This window comes from Pristiophorus japonicus, unplaced genomic scaffold (assembly GCF_044704955.1).
Source record: "Pristiophorus japonicus isolate sPriJap1 unplaced genomic scaffold, sPriJap1.hap1 HAP1_SCAFFOLD_1354, whole genome shotgun sequence".
Classification (NCBI taxonomy): domain Eukaryota; kingdom Metazoa; phylum Chordata; class Chondrichthyes; family Pristiophoridae; genus Pristiophorus; species Pristiophorus japonicus.
The window spans coordinates 35,412-51,816 of NW_027251023.1; the positions used below are offsets into that span (position 1 = coordinate 35,412).

At 47.6% G+C, this 16,405-nt stretch overlaps 1 protein-coding gene across 7 annotated transcripts in view; it reads right to left on the reverse strand.

The window, feature by feature from the left end:
- deaf1 (DEAF1 transcription factor) overlaps positions 1 to 16,405 on the reverse strand; it is a 46,548-nt gene that overhangs the window by 28,245 nt on the left and 1,898 nt on the right. For 5 of the 7 annotated variants that reach the window (XM_070870382.1, XM_070870379.1, XM_070870380.1 and 2 more), the window contains exons 2-4: positions 13,842 to 14,051; positions 12,847 to 13,017; positions 8,020 to 8,114 (exon numbers count right to left, since the gene is read on the reverse strand). In XM_070870382.1, coding sequence (XP_070726483.1) covers positions 8,020 to 8,114; positions 12,847 to 13,017; positions 13,842 to 13,848 — 273 coding nt within the window. In that variant the 5' untranslated portion in view covers positions 13,849 to 14,051. The remainder of the gene's footprint in view (positions 1 to 8,019; positions 8,115 to 12,846; positions 13,018 to 13,841; positions 14,052 to 16,405) is intronic. The other 2 variants (XM_070870384.1, XM_070870383.1) reach the window with 1 other exon arrangement.

A 16,405-nucleotide genomic window follows, 5' to 3' on the forward strand; every position in this document is an offset into this window, starting at 1 on the left:
TCAGCCTCCTCTGTTCCAAAGAAAACAAACCCAGCCTATCCAATCTTTCCTCATAGCTAAGATTCTCCAGTCCAGGCAACATCCTGGTAAATCTCTTCTGTACCCTCTCTCGTGCAATCACATCTTTCCTGTAATGTAGTACTCCAGCTATGGCCTAACTAATGTTTTATGCAGTTCAAGCATAACACCCCTGCTCTTGTATTCTATGCCTCGGCTAATAAAGGCAAGTATTCCGTATGCCTTCTTAACCACCTTATCTACCTGGACTGCTATATCTTCAGGGATCTATGGACTTGCACTCCAAGGTCCCTTTGTTCCTCTACACTTACCATTTATTGTGTATTCCTTTGCCTTGTTGGCCCTCCCCAAATGCATTACCTCACACTTCTATGGATTGAATGCCGTTTGCCACTATTCTGCCAACCTGACCAGTTCATTGATATCTTCCTGCAGTCTACAGCTTTCTTCTTCATTATCAACCGCACATTATTAATCACAGCGATATCGGTGAGTGATCAATATTGTGGGACATTCCTGTCCATTGTTTTAACACAGGCACTACTTCATTTATTGTAAAGGGGTAAGCACCTCCAGCGAACAGTGGAGAGGAGAATGATAGACTGAACAGTGGAGAGGAGAATGATAGACTGAACAGTGAGGTGGAGAGTGATAGACTGAACAGTGAGGGGGAGAGTGATACACTGAACAGTGAGGGGGAGAGTGATACACTGAACAGTGAGGGGGAGAGTGATAGACTGAACAGTGATCACAGTACCTCGAAGCGAGGATGACTTGCTTCCACGCCAAAAAAGGATGAGTTCACAGGTGTTTCAATGAAGGACCTAATATTCCAGGTCCTGAACTGCATATTGAAGGGTGGAAGATGCCTGTGCGTGGAATTTTTTAATGTGGGGTGGCCGTTGCACACCAGCCACCACACGGGTTTGACAAAGCTAGGTTTTGGTCCAGTGGCAAGGGTTATTCAAGACGACTGGAGAGCTGCTCTGCTGCATGGACCTAGTGCGCACACATATCGTAGTGTGGGCTGACCCGTGCTGCCCCTGGGACCTCGCCACTTCTGGGCCCTGATCACGTCCCTCTACAATCTCTCGCCGCTCCTGCTGTACCTGCCCACGCTCCAATCACCGACCTGGACCTTGATGATGTCCCTCTTTGCTGCCGTCGCCTTCCTGCACCAGCTCGCGCTGTACCTTGCAGAGGTATGCTGCCATGCTGCCCATGGCCGCCGCTCCTTTTATGGTCCCAACCTGCCGCTGATGGGCCATAAAAGGAGCAGCGACCATGGGCAGCATGGCGGCCCCTACCTGTGACAAGGTAAACACAATTATTGACAAACACAAGATTTGGGATATAAAACCAGTCAGGGGGTAGAGTGTGAAAGGCGTCATTAAAATTTCCATGGATGCCAGAAGATATCAGAAACCTGCCCAGTGTCAGCTGTGGCCCAGTGAGAAGAGTGATAGACTGAACAGTGAGGAGGAGAGTGATAGACTTCAGGAAGACATAGACAGGTTGGTGGAATGGGCGGACACGTGGCAGATGAAGTTTAACACAGGAAAGTGCGAAGTGATACATTTTGGTAGGAAGAACGAGGAGAGACAATATAAACTAAAGGGTACAATCCTAAAGGGGTTGCAGGAACAGGGAGACCTGGGGGTATACGTGCACAAATCGCTGAAGATGGCAGAGCAGCTTGAGAAAGTGGTTAAAAAAGCTGATGGGATCCTGGGCTTCATAGAGAGAGGCATAGAGTACAAAAGCAAGGAAGTTATGATGAACCTGTATAAAACACTGGTTCGGCCCCAACTGGTGTATTGTGTCCAATTCTGGGCACCACACTTTAGGAAGGATGTGAAGGCCTTAGAGAGGGTGCAGAGGAGATTTACAAGAATAATTTCAGGGATGAAGAATAGACTGGAGAAGCTGAGGTTGTTCTCCTTGGAGCAGAGATTGAGAGATTTGTTAGAGATGTTCAAAATCATGTGGGTCTAGACAGAAAGAAATGTTCCCATTGGCAGAAGGGTCAAGAACCAGAGGACACAGATTTAAGGTGATTATCGGAAGAACCAAAGAAAAACTTCGTTACGCAGCGAGTATTTAGGATCTGGAATGCACTGCCTGAAAGGGTGGTGGAGGCAGACTCAATCTTGGCTTTCAATAGGGAATTGGATAAGTACCTGAAGGAAAAACATTTCAGGGCTATGGAGAAAGGGACTAGCCGAAGTGCTCTTTCAGAGAGCTGGCACAGGCTCAACGGACCAAATTTCCTCTTTCTGTGCTGTGACCATTCTGTGATTGTATATCAGAGGACTGCCATCTAAAGGTGAAAATCCTTCACACACCTACTTCTACACCATAATTATGTAATTTCTACACTGTAACTTCTACACAATTATGCAATCCCATCTAGTTGCTATGGTTTAATCGGAACATAATTTTCAGATCGTAATCTAGACTGTAATCCAATCTAGTTTCTTGGCTATGTGCAATTTCTAGGACATAATCCAGATGTAATTCTAGACTGTAACCTCCATGTAAATTATAAGCTGTAACCCCTGCATAATTTCTGGACTGTAATTTTATGCAATTTCTAGGATGTAATGTCTAATCCCAACATCTAAATGTGGTTTCTAGAAAAAGTGAGAATGAGGGAGAGGACAGGAATCCAGCAGTCCTGAGCGGACAGGCTGCTGATGAGAATATTGATGTTTCACAGCCAGCTGTCTGGGTTGAAAAGCTGGACACTGATGCCCTCTAATGGTGATTTACTGCAATACACTGGAACAATCGACCAATGCCAGTGGCAGCATCAGGCGCTCCTGAATCAGAACAAAGCTCCCTTTACTTGCCCCGAGGGCACCCTATCTGCAGCAGGGACAATTCTCCCTGGTCCCACCTCAGGAGCCCCTGTTGCCTCTCCGACATTTCCTAGTTGAGAGATTTTTAGTCATCTGCCATAAACCATAGAATTTTACAGCACACAAGGCCATTCCACCCATCATGCCCATGCTGGCTCTCTCTGTCATTGCCCTGTACTTGTTGAAATTTTTATTTTTCAAATATTGATCCAACTACCTTTGAACAGCTGTTCTGGATTCTGCTTCCCCCCCAGTTTCTGGCCAGACATTCCAGGTCCCAACAACCCTTTGAGTAAAATAAAAAGTTCTCCCTTTGCTCTTTTCGTGATGATCTTAAATTGATGCAATTTGTTACTTTTTTAGTTATTTATTCTTAGGATGTGGGCGTCACTGGCAAGACCAGCATTTATTGCCAATCAATACTTGCCCTGAGAAGGGAACGATACAAATTTTTCCTTTTCAAGTATTTATCAGATTCCCTTTTGAAAGTTATTATTGAATCTGCTCCCACCGCCTTTTCAGACAGCGTATTCCCGATCACAACAACTCGCTGGGTAAAAAGGTTCTCCTCATCTCCCCCTCTGGTTCTTTTGCCAATCACCTTCGATCTGTGTCCTCTGGTTACCGACCCTCCTGCCACTGGAAACAGATTTTTCGCCATCTACTCTTTCAAAACCCTTCATGATTTTGAATACCTCTATTAAACCTCCTCTTAATTTTCCCTGCTCTAAGGAGAACAAACTATCTTGTCTCTCGAGGCAAGAACTTGCATTTCTATGGTGTCTTTCAAAATATCGCAAAGTATTACATAGCCAGTGAAGCATTTTTTGAAGTGTAGTCACTCTGTAATGTAGTAAACACGATTTGCGCACAAGGTCCCACAAACAGCAATGACATAAATGAGCAGATAATCTATTCTAGAGATGTTAAATGATAAATGTTGGCCAGGACACCGGTACAGAGCTGGAGGGTTAAGGTACAGGGTTACAAATGACTTCACTGATGTAGGAAAGACACACTGGGGGTGGGAGGGAGGAATAGACACACTGGGGGGGGGGGGGGGGGGGGAGGGTGTATAGACACAGATGGGGGCGGGGGGGGAAATCAGAGGGAAGAGCGGGAACTCAGAGAAGACGGGTCACGTTCTTCCAACCCCCTGGTGCATGCAAGCTCGGAGCATGTGTAACAAGGGACGTCGTTGGGGTGGATGAAATCCAGAAGTCACAACACTGTCACTATTCACTTCATACCCAATCCGCACACAGTGCCCCATCTATTGGGGGGGGGGGGGGGGGATAAGGTCTTGCGCTGGGGTAAGGGACTTCGGCTGGAACTTGGTGGCTTTTGGGGAGATCTATCCTCTGTGGCTTCTGAAATCAAAATGGATCGAATTATAAATTGGCAAGTCACTCAGAACTTGGGCTGGGTGGTTTCAGTTACACATTCCAGAGGAACTTTAGGATGCGGCTTATCCTCCAAGGGGAGAACTGGGGCCTATTTCCCTTGGTGGAAGGGCCAATTATGAGGGGGCATAGTTTTAAGGTGATTGGTGGAATGTTCAGAGTGGATTTGAGGGGAAGCTTCTTCACGCAGAGGGTTGTGAGGATCTGGAATTCACTGCCTGGAAGTGTGGTGGATGCAGAAACCCTCACCACATTTAAAAGGTGCTTGGATGGGCACTTGAAGGGTCATAACCTGCAGAGTTACGGACCTATAGCTGGTAAGGGGATTAGACTGGATAAACTCTTGTTGGTTGGCGCAGATCATCATCATAGGCAGTCCCTTAGAATTGAGGAAGACTTGCTTCCACTCTTAAAATGAGTCCTTAGGTGGCTGAACAGTCCATTACGAGAGCCACAGACCCTGCCACAGGTGGGACAGATAGTCGTTGAGAGAAAGGGTGGGTAGGACAGGTTTGCCGCATGCTTTTTCCGCTGCCTGCGCTTGATTTCTGCATGCTCTCGGCGATGAGACTCGAGGTGCTCAGCGTCCTCCCGGATGCACTTCCTCCACTTAGGGTGATCTTTGGCCAGGGTCTCCCAGGTGTCAGTAGGGATGTTGCACTTTTTCAGGGAGGCTTTGAGGGTGTCCCTGTAACGTTTCCTCTGCCCACCTTTGGCTCGTTTGCCGTGAAGGAGTTCCAAGCAGAGCGCTTGCTTTGCGAGTTTTATATCTGGCACGCGAACGATGTGGCCTGCCCAGTGGAGCTGTCAAGTGTGGTCAGTGCTTCAATGCTGGGGATGTTGGCCTGGTCGAGGACGCTAATGTTGGTGCGTCTGTCCTCCCAGAGGATTTGTAGGATCTTGCGGAGGCATCGTTGGTGGTATTTCTCCAGCGACTTGAGGTGTCTACTGTACATGGTCCATATCTCTGAGCCATACAGGAGGGCGGGTATTACTACAGCCCTGTAGACCATGAGCTTGGTGGCAGTTTTGAGGGCCTGATCTTCAAACACTCTTTTCCTCAGGCGGCCGAAGGCTGCACTGGCGCACTGGAGGCGGTGTTGAATCTCGTCATCAATGTCTGCTCTTGTTGATAGGAGGCTCCCGAGGTATGGGAAATAGTCCACATTGCCCAGGGCCGCGCCGTGGATCTTGATGCCTGGGGGGCAGTGCTGTGCGGTGAGGACAGGCTGGTGGCGGACCTTTGTCTCACGGATGTTTAGCGTAAGGCCCATACTTTCGTACGCCTCAGTAAATATGTTGACTATGCCCTGGAGTTCAGTCTCTGTATGTGCGATGACGCAGGCGTCATCCGCGTACTGTAGCTAGATGACAGAGGTTGGGGTGGTCTTGGACTTGGCCTGGAGGCGACGAAGGTTAAACAGGTTCCCACTGGTTATGTAGTTTAGTTCCACTCCAGCAGGGAGCTTGTTGACTGTGAGGTGGAGCATGGCAGCGAGGAAGATTGAGAAGAGGGTTGGGATGATGACGCAGCCCTGTTTGACCCCGGTCCGGACGTGGATTGGGTCTGTCGTGAATTCGTTGGTAAGGATCACAGCCTGCATGTCGTCGTGGAGCAGGTGGAGAATGGTGATGAACTTTTGGGGGCATCCGAAATGGAGGAGAACGCTCCATAAACCCTCGCGGTTGACAGTGTCAAAGGCCTTTGTAAGGTCGAAGAAGGCCATGTATGAGGGCTGGTGCTGTTCCCTGCATTTTTCCTGCAGCTATCACACTGCAAAAATCATGTCCATTGTGCCCTGTAGGGGATGAAATCTGCACTGACTCTGGGAGGAGCTCCTCGGCCATGGGAAGAAGACGGTTGAGGAGGACTCTAGCGACGAATTTCCCAGTGGCTGATAACAGGGAGATTCCTCTGTCGTTGCTGCAGTCAGACTTGTCCCCTTTTTTAAAGATGGTCACGATCACTGCATCTCTGAAATCTCCCGGCATGCTCTCCTCCCTCCAGATGAGAGATGAGGTCATGTATTCGCGCCAGCAGTGCCTCTCCACCATACTTCAGTGCCTCAGAAGAGATTCCATCCGCTCCCGTAGCCTTGTTGTTCTTAAGCTATCTTATGGCTTTTTCTACCTCGTGCAGTGTTGGGGTTTTACTGAGGTGGTGGCGGGTAGCATGCTGCGGGATGGAGTCGAGAACACTCGAGTCAAAGGCAGAGTCTCGATTGAGGAGATCTTCAAAGTGCTCCTTCCAACGGGCCCTGAATGCCTCGGTGTCCTTGATGAGTGTGTCCCCGTTGTTGGCCAGCAGTGGGGTGGGGCCTTGGGTATTTGGACCGTTGGTGGCCTTGACTGCGATTAATTCCATTTGCCATTTTTCTGCCCAACTGACCAGTCCATCGATATCTTCCTGCAGTCTAGAGCTTTTCTCCTCACTGTCAACCACACGGCCAATTTTTATATCATCTGCAAACTTCTTTATCATGCTCCCTACATTTAAGTCTAAATTGTTAATATATACTGCAAAAAGCAAGGGACCGAGCACTGAGCCCTGTGGAACCCCACTGAAAACAGCCTTCCAGTCATAAAAACACCAGTCATTTCCCTTTGCTTCCTGCCACTGAGCCAATTTTGGATCCAATTTGCTACTCTCCCTTGGATCCCATGGGTTTTTACCATTTTAATCAGCCTGCCATGTGGGATCTTGTCAAAAGCCTTGCTAAAAACCATGTAGACTATATCAAACGCACTGCCCCTCATAACCTCCTCAAAAAATTCAATCAAGTTAGTCTGACACAACCTTCCCTTAACAAATCCATGCCGACTGTCCTTGATTAATCTGTGTCTTTCTAAATGAAGGTATACTATCCCTCAGACGTGATTCCAATAATTTGCCCACCACCAAGGTTAAACTAACTGGCCTGTTTTTACTCGGTTTATCCCTTCCTCCCTTTTTAAACAATGGAACAACATTAGCAGTCTCAACCGAAAGATGGCAGCTCCCAACATGCCCAGCACTCTCTCAGTACTGCCCCTCCGACAGTACGGCACTCCCTCAGTACAGCCCCTCCGACAGTGCGGCACGCCTTCAGTACTGACCCTCCGACATTCCCTCAGTACAGCCCCTCCGACACTGCCTCAGTACAGCCCCTCCGACACTGCCTCAGTACAGCCCCTCCGACACTGCCTCAGTACAGCCCCTCCGACACTGCCTCAGTACAGCCCCTCCGACACTGCAGCACTCCCTCAGCACTGCCCCTCCGACACTCCCTCAGTACTGCCCCTCCGACAGTGCAGCACTCCCTCAATACTGCCCCTCCGACAGTGCAGTGCTCCCTCAGTACAGACCCTCCGACATTGCAGCTTGCCCTCAGTACTGCCCCTCCAACAGTGCAGCACACCCTCAGTACTGCCTCTCCAACAGTGCGGCGCTCCCTCAGAACTGCCTGACAGTGCAGCCCTCCCTTGGTACCACTCCCTCAATACTGCACTGGAGTGTCAGCCTGGATAATGTGCTCAAGTCTCTGGAGTGGGACTTGATCCCATAACCTTCTGACTGAGGCGAGAGTGCTACCCACTGAGCCACAGCTAACACTGATGATGAACTTGATGGTCACAAATAAAATCACTGCTATTTACACTAAACATAGCAAACATCAGCACCACAGTCAGCGGAGAACAAATTGAAACTGACAAAGAACACGTGATGTGTGAGCCTGTGGGTAAATTAAAGCACTTACCAGCACGTGTTCTGATATAGAGGCGGTGGCGACAGACGTTGTAAACACATTATCCGCAGGTCCAGTCATATTCCCCACCGTCACTGTCGTCACTTCTGCAACCCAGAACCCAGCAGAAAAACTATTAACTGTGTTTCACGGTGAAAAATCATGATTTTATTTCTTCCGTGTGTCTGTGCCAGTCAGGCAGGCTCTCGCGCTGCTGCTGCACTAACTCTCCTGTCACTCAGCTCTTAAACGTGGCGTTTGTCATTTATTGCCATGTTGGTGGGTCAGGTTACAGTGGAATACCGGGAACCCCAGGAATACAGACACACTTCTCGGAACCCCAGAAATACCGATGTACTCCCAGGAACCCCCGTGAATACCGACACACTTCCGGGAACCCCCGGGAATATCGATACACTTCATTGAAACCCCGGGAATACCAACACACTCCATTGAAGCCCTGGGAATACTGACACACTTCCGGGAGCACCACACCCTCCGGGAATACAGGCACTCCCGGAAACCCCTCGGGCATCCCATACAAACTTCCGCCTACTGTGTATCTGCTCAGAGCCAACTGAAATTCCGACTTGGGAGGAGCTTGGACAGAATAAGTAGTGAAGAATTCTCCTTTAATATTTAGATCTATTGGGAGATCGGAACTCATTAGATGAATTGAGATTCTTAATGTCCATATACATCATCTCTGGTAGGTCTACAAAGTGACAGTTTGTTCATTCAAAAGCACAGTCTCTTATCAGACTCAGTGATAAATACATCTCATAAAGGTCACTTTAAGCCCCGTGGATCATTTCTAAATTCACAACATTGTGTTGATTTAGTAGGGGAGAAATTCGCATGGTTTGCAACTGACGTTACCACCTCCAGAGGACGCTAATGGGGCACAAACCATTTCTTGCCCAGGGAGGATGCTACTGGCTCCTGCAACCTGTCGGTAGCGCCCGGGCTGCTGCGCCTCCAGCGGTGATGTCATCGCCATGTGCAGCGCCCCGTGGCGGAAATTGGCCAGCACCTTGTGAGGCCGCCACGGCAATGTCAGCACCAGCCTCACGAGTCGCGAATCGGGCCGCACTTGACTCACGGAGCGAAATTTAAACGGGAGGTGCGGCGCCATTTTGATTTTTCTGCTGACTTAGCTTTCGCTGTTAGTTTTTATATTACTTGCAAGTTTTTTTTCGTATTTCCTTTTTGGTGAAATGGGTAGACACATGGCAGATGAAATTTAATGCAGAAAAGTGCGAAGTGATCCATTTTAGAACAAAAAATGAGAATGTATAAATAAACTAAATGGTACAATTTTAAAGTGGGTGCAGGAACAGAGAGACCTGGGGGTACACAAATCTTTGAAAGTGGCAGGTCAAATTGAGAAGGCTTTATGATTAGAGGAATAGAGTACAAAAGCAAGGAAGTTATGCTAACACCGCTATTCAAGAAAGGAGAGAGAAAACAGGGAACTACAGGCTAGTTAGCCCAACATCAGTCGTCCATGGATAGAGGATTGGTTAACGGACAGAAACAGAGAATAGGGATAAACGGGTCACTTTCGGGTTGGCAGACTGTAACTAGTGGGGTGCCACAAGGATCGGAGCTTGGCCCCAGCTATTTACAATCTATATTAATGACTTTGATGAAGGGACCAAGTATAATGTATCCACTTTTGCTGACGATACAAAGCTTGGTGGGAAAATAAGCTGTGAGAACACTAAGAGCCTACAAAGGGATATAGACAGGATAAGTGAGTGGGCAATAGTGTGGCAGATGGAATATAATGTGGAGAAATGTGAGATTATTCATGATGGTAAGAAGAATAGAAAAACAGAATTTTTTTAAATGTGAGAAACTATTAAATATTGGGTGTTCAGAGAGATTTAGGTGTCCTCGTACAGGAAACAAAGTTAGCATGCAGATTCAGTAAGCAATTTGGAAGGCAAATAGCATGTTGGTCTTTATGGCAAAGGGGCTGGAGTACAAGAGTAAGGAAGTCTTTCTACAATTGTACAGGGCTTTGGTGAGACTATACCTGGATTACTGTGCACAGTTTTGGACTCCTTATCTGAGGAAGGATATTCTTGCCTTAGAGGCGGTGCAACGAAGGTTCACTAGATTGATTCTTGGGATGAGAGGCTTGTCCTATGAGGAGAGATTGAGTGGATTGGGCCTATACTCTCTGGAGTTTAGAAGAATGAGAGGGGATCTCATTGAAATATATAAGATTCTGGGGGCTAACAACAAAGTAGATGCTGGGAGATTGTTTCCCCAGGCTGGGGAGTCTAGAACTAGGGGGCAGTCTCAGGATAAAGGGTCGGCCATTTAGGACTGAGATGTGGTGAAATTTCTTCACTCAGAGGCTTATGAATCTTTGGAATTTTCTATCCTAAAGGGCTGTGGATGCTGAATCATTGAGTATATTCAAAGCTGAGATCGATAGATTTGTGGACTCGAGGGAATTAAGGTCTACCTGGTCAGTAATCCCCAGAATCCTACATGTTTCAATGAAATCCCCTCTCATTCTTCTAAACTCCAGAGTATAGGCCCAATCTACTCAATCTCTCTTCATAGGACAGCCCTCTCATCCCAGGAATCAATCGAGTGAACCTTTGTTGCACCGCCTCTAAGGCAAGAATATCCTTCCTCAGAGTTGTGGTCGAATATCAGCCATGATCTAATTGAATGGCGGAGCAAGCTCGAGGTTATATCTCTAACTTTTTTCAGTTCCGACGAAAGGTCATCGACCCGAAACATTAACTTTGAAGATATAACAGATTTTTAAGCAGGTGCAGAGGCAGCGAAATGGGGGAGGGGAGGAAAGAACAAAGGGAAAGGTATGTGATAGGGTGGAAGGCAGGAGAGATTAAATGATAAAAGGGACGATGGTGCAAGGCAAAAGTAGATGGTAATGACATAAGTAAAGAAACAAAAGATGAGTGTAGAAGAGATATAAATGGGAGAAGCAGAATCATCAACAGCTTCCCCGTAAATGTATCTCTGCTACTCGCCACAGTCATCCCCCGTGGTACTGAGTTTCACGTTCTAACCACTCTCTGAATGAAGAAGGTTCTCCTGAATTCCCTGTTGGATTTATTAGTGACTATCTTATATTGATGTCCCCAGTTCTGGTCTCATCCGCAAGTGGAAACAACTTCTGTGTCTACCCTCTCAAACCCTTTCATAATCTTAAAAGACCTTGATCAAGTCACCCCTCAACCTTTTTTCTGAAAAAAAAGTGCCAGCCTAGAAAAGAGAAGGCTGAGGGGAGAGCTAATAGAGGTCTGTAAGTTTATGAAAGGGTTTTCAGGGTAGACATTGAGAAGATGTTTCCACTTGAAATGACATGCAAATGAGGGGGTGCATCATCCAAGATAGTTGCATGTATGTGTGTATTTGGACTAGTGGCCTAAGCTGGATGCACGATCCTGCAAATTTTTAGGCCAAGACCAGCTGCAGCAAAACTCTGCCCCGTTCTGGCGTGTTCCCTGGCAGGAGCCTGAGGGAAAGCATCCAATTCTTTTTTATGCATTCTCAAGATGTGGGCATCACTGGCAAGGCCGGCATTTATTGCCCATCCCTAATTGCCCTCGAGAAGGTGGTGGTGAACCGCTGCAGTCCGTGTGGTGAAGGTGCTCCCACAGTGCTGCTAGGGAGGGAGTTCCAGGATTTTTACCCAACGACGATGAAGGAACGGCGATATATTTCCAAGTCAGGATGGTGTGTGACTTGGAGGGGAACGTGGAGGTGGTGGTGATCCCATTTGCCTGCTGCCCTTGTCCTTCTAGGTGGTGGAGGTTGCAGGTTTGGGAGGTGCTGCCAAAGAAGCCTTGGCGAGTTGCTGCAGTGCATCTTGTAGATGGTACACACTGCAGCCACGGTGTGCCGGTGGTGGCGGGAGTGAATGTTGAAGGTGTTGGTTGAACATAAGAAATAGGAGCAGGAGTAGGCCACCTGGCCCCTCGAGCCTGCTCCGCCATTTAATATGATCATGGCTGATCTGATCATGGACTCAACTCCACTTCTCTGCCCACTCCCCATAACCCTTTATTCCCTTATCGCTCAAAAATCTATCTCCGCCTTAAATATATTCAATGACCCAGCCTCCACAGCTCTCTGGGCAGAGAATTCCACAGATTTACAACCCTTTGAAAGAAGAAATTCCTCATCTCAGTTTTAAATGGGCAGCTCCTTATTCTGAAACAATGTCCCCTAGTTTTAGTTTTCCCTATAAATGGAAATATCCTCTCTGCATCCACCTTGTCTAGCCCCCTCATTATCTTATGTTTCGATAAGATCACCTCTCGCTGGCTGCTGTGGTGTTTTGGATGGTGTTGAGCTTCTTGAGTGTTGTTGAAGCTGCACTCATCCAGGCAAGTGAAGAGTATTCCAATGACACTCCTAGCTTGTGCCTTGCAGATGGTGGAAAGGCTTTGGGGAGTCAGGAGGCAGAATACCCAGCCTCTGACCTGCTCTTGTTCCCACAGTATTTATGTGGCTGGTCCAGATAAGTTTCTGGTCAATAGTCATCCCACCATGATGTTGATGGTGGGGGATTCAGTGATTGTAATGCCATTGAATGTCATGGGAAGGTGAATAGACTCTCCCTTATTGTAGATGGTCATTGCCTGGCACAAATGTTATTTGCCACTATCAGTAATATTGAATATTCTTCAGATCTTGCTGTATGCAGGCATGGACTGCTCCATTTTCTGAAGAATTGCAAATGGAACTGAACACTGCGCAATCAGTGAACATCCCCACTTCTGACCTTATGATGGAGGGAAGATCATTGATGAAGCAGCTGAAGATGGTTGGGCCAAGGACACTGACCTGAGGAACTCCTGCTGCGATGTCCTGGGGCTGTGATGATTGACCTCCAACAACCACAACCATCTTCCGTTGTGCTAGGTAGGACTCCAGCCAGTGGAGAGTTTTCCCCCAGATTCCCAGTGACTTCAGTTTTACTACGGCTCCTTGGTACCACACTCAGTCCAATGCTGCCTTGATGTGGGAGCAATATATTAGTATGGATAGAGGATTGGCTAACTAACAGAAAACAGAGTCAGGATAAATGGGTCATTTTCCGCTTGGCAAACAGTAACTAGTGGAGTGCCTCAACTACTTACAATCTATATTAATGACTTGGATGAAGGGACCGAGTGCAATGTAGCCAAGTTTGCTGATGATACAAAGATGGGTGGGCAAGCAAATTGTGAGGAGGACACAAAAAATCTGCAAAGGGTTATAGACAGACTAAATGAGTGGGCAAAAATTTGGCAGATGGAGTATAATGTGGGAAAAAGTGAGGTTATCCACTTTGGCAGGAATAATAGAAAAGCAAATTATAATTTTAATGGAGAAAAATTGCAAACTTGTACAGTAGAGAGAGACCTGGGGGTCCTTGTGCATGAAACACAAAAAGTTAGCATGCAGGTACAGCAAGTGATCAAGAAGGCAAATGGAATGTTGGCCTTAATTGCAAGGGGGATAAAGTATAAAAGCAGAGATGTCCTGCTACAACTGTACAGGGTATTGGTGAGGCCACAACTAGAGTACTTCATACAGTTTTGGTCTCCATATTTAAGGAAGGATATACTTGCATTAGAGGCTGTTCAGAGAAGGTTCACTAGGTTGATTCCAGAGATGAGGGGGTTGACTTATGAAGATAGGTTGAGCCTATACATATTGGAGTTCAGAAGAATGAGAGGTGATCTTATTGAAACTTGTAAGATAATGAGGGGGCTCGACAAGGTGGATGCAGAGGATATTTCCACATAGGGGAAAGTAAAACTAGGGTACATAGGGCTCGAAACTGGTGGTCTTACCGCCCATTGCTGCCGAGTTTTTTCGCCGCTCTCCCCTCGGTGACAGATTACTTCAGGTCTGACGGGAGGTGAGTACCGCCGGGAACCGCCCGCAGCCAAGTGATCTTCCGCCCGCCGAGCTGACAAATTGGTGCGGGCGGGAGTCGGCGGCAGCAGGGGGAAGGACCACAAAGCAGGGGCAGGTTTAACCCCGACGGTAAGTAAGAAGACCTGCAAAAAAAGGTTAGCGAATATCTTTTAATTTTTTTTTCCAGCAATTCATCTGTATGGGGTCCCCTGAAGGTGTTCCTGTTTTTTTTTTTAAAAAAAGATTTTTATTTTTGGTCTCCCCCCACCCCACTCCCTGGGCCTGACTCCATCCTCGGCAGCACTTTGGCGAGAATCGCATTTGCTGCCGAAATTGAGAGCTCCCGCCTGCTGCCGTCCAGATTGATGATGCAAGCTGTTATTTTGCCATCGGGCGGTACTCCCATCTCTTTCAGAGGAATCTTCCTGGCAAAGTACCGCCCGGTCTCTCGGCAGCCATCTGGACGGCACTTCGGCGGGCCTTGGCTTTGACCAAGTGCGGGCCCATAATCTCAGAATAAGGGGCCGCCCATTTAAAACTGAGATGAGGAGGGATTTCTTCTATGAGGATTGTAAATCTATGAAATTCTCTGCCCCAGAGAGCTGTGGAGAATGGGTCATTGAATATATTTAAGGCGTAGACATATTTTTGAGAGATAAGGGAAGGAGTTATGGGGAGCGGGCAGGGAAGTGGAGCTGAGTCCATGATCAGATCAGCCATGATCTTATTAAATGGTGGAGCAAGCTCGTGGGGCCTAATGGCCGACTCCTGCTCCTATTTCTTATGTTCTTATGTCACTCTCACCTCACCTCTGAAATTCAGCTCTTTTGTCCATGTTTGGACCAAGGCTGTAATGAGGTCTGGGGCCGTGTGGTCCTGGCGGAACCCAAACTGATTATCGGTAAGTAGGTTATTGATAAGTGCTGCTTGATAGCACTGACAACGACACCTTCCATCACTTTGCTGATGATTGAGAGTAGACGGATGGGGCGTTAACTGGCCGGATTGTATTTGTCCTGCTCTTTGAGGACAGGACATATCTGGGCAACTTTCCACATTGTCAGATCGATGCCAGTGTTGTAGCTGTACTGGAACAGCTTGGCTAGAGGCACGGCTAGTTCTGGAGCACACATCTTCAGCACGACAGCCAGGATGTTGTCGGGACCCATAGCCTTTGCTGTATCCAGTGCGCTCAGCCGTTTCTTGATATCACGTGGAGTGAATCGAATTGGCTGAAGACGGGCTTCTGTGATGATGGGGCCCTCATGAGGAGTTCGAGATGGATCATCCACTCGGCACTTCTGGCTGAAGATGGTTGCAAACACTTCAGCCTTGTCTTTTGCATTCATGTGCTGGGCTCTGCCATCATTGAAGATGGGGATATTCATGGAGCCTCCTCCTCCTGTTAGTTGTTTAATTGTCCACCGCCATTCGCGAATGGATTTGGCAGGACTACAGAGCTTTGGTCTGATCCATTGAGTGTGGGATCGCTTAGCCCTGTCTATACCATGCTGCTTCCATGTTTAGCATGCATGTAGTCCTGTGTTGCAGCTTCTCCAGGTTGGTACCTCATTTTTAGGTATGGCTGGTGCTGCTCCTGGTATGCTCTTCAACACACCTCACTGAACCAGGGTTGGCCCCGTGGCTTGCTGATAATGGTAGAGTGAGGGAGTTGCCGGGCCTTGAGGGTAGAGATTGTGCTAGCTTTTAAATGGGAAAAACCGGCACGCACGATATTTTGAAAGGACCGTGCACCCAAAACAAAAATTAAAAGGGAACATTTCTCCGAGGGCCACTCCTGTATACCACGGTGCCGCTACCTCAGGTGGGTCTGTTCTGCCGGTGGGACAGATCATACCCAGGTATGGTGATGGAGGAGTCTGAGATATTGGCAATAAGTATGATTCTGTGAGTATGACTATGTCAGACTATTGCTTGACTCGGCTGTGGGATAGCTCTCCCAATTTTGGCATGTCTCCAGATGTTGGCGAGGAATTTGTAGGGTCGACTGGGCTGGGTGCGCCGTTGTCATGTCCGAATCCGGTATCTAGCCAAGTGGTCCATCTGGTTTTCTTAATTCTTTTTTGTAGCGGGTTGATACAACTTGCTGGGCCATTTGTGAGCTGTGGCTCAGTGGGTAGCACACTCGCCTCTGAGCCAGGCTGATTCTCCAAGTGGAGGGAGCACTTCACTGTCGGAGGTGCCATCTTTCAGATGAGACGTTAAACTGAGGCCCCTTCTGCTCTCAAGTGGACGTAAAAGAGGAGAGTTCTCCCCGGTGTCATAGCCAATATTTATCCCTCAATCTGGTCATTATCACATTGCTGTTTGTGGGAGCTTGCTTTGCACAAATTGGCTGCCGTGTTTCCCACATAACAGTGACTACATTCCAAAAGTACTTCAATGGTTGTAAAGTGCTTTGAAATGTCCGGTGGTCGTGAAAGGTGCTATATAAATCCAAGTCTTTCTTCTTTTCTTTCATTTCAGAGGATAGTTA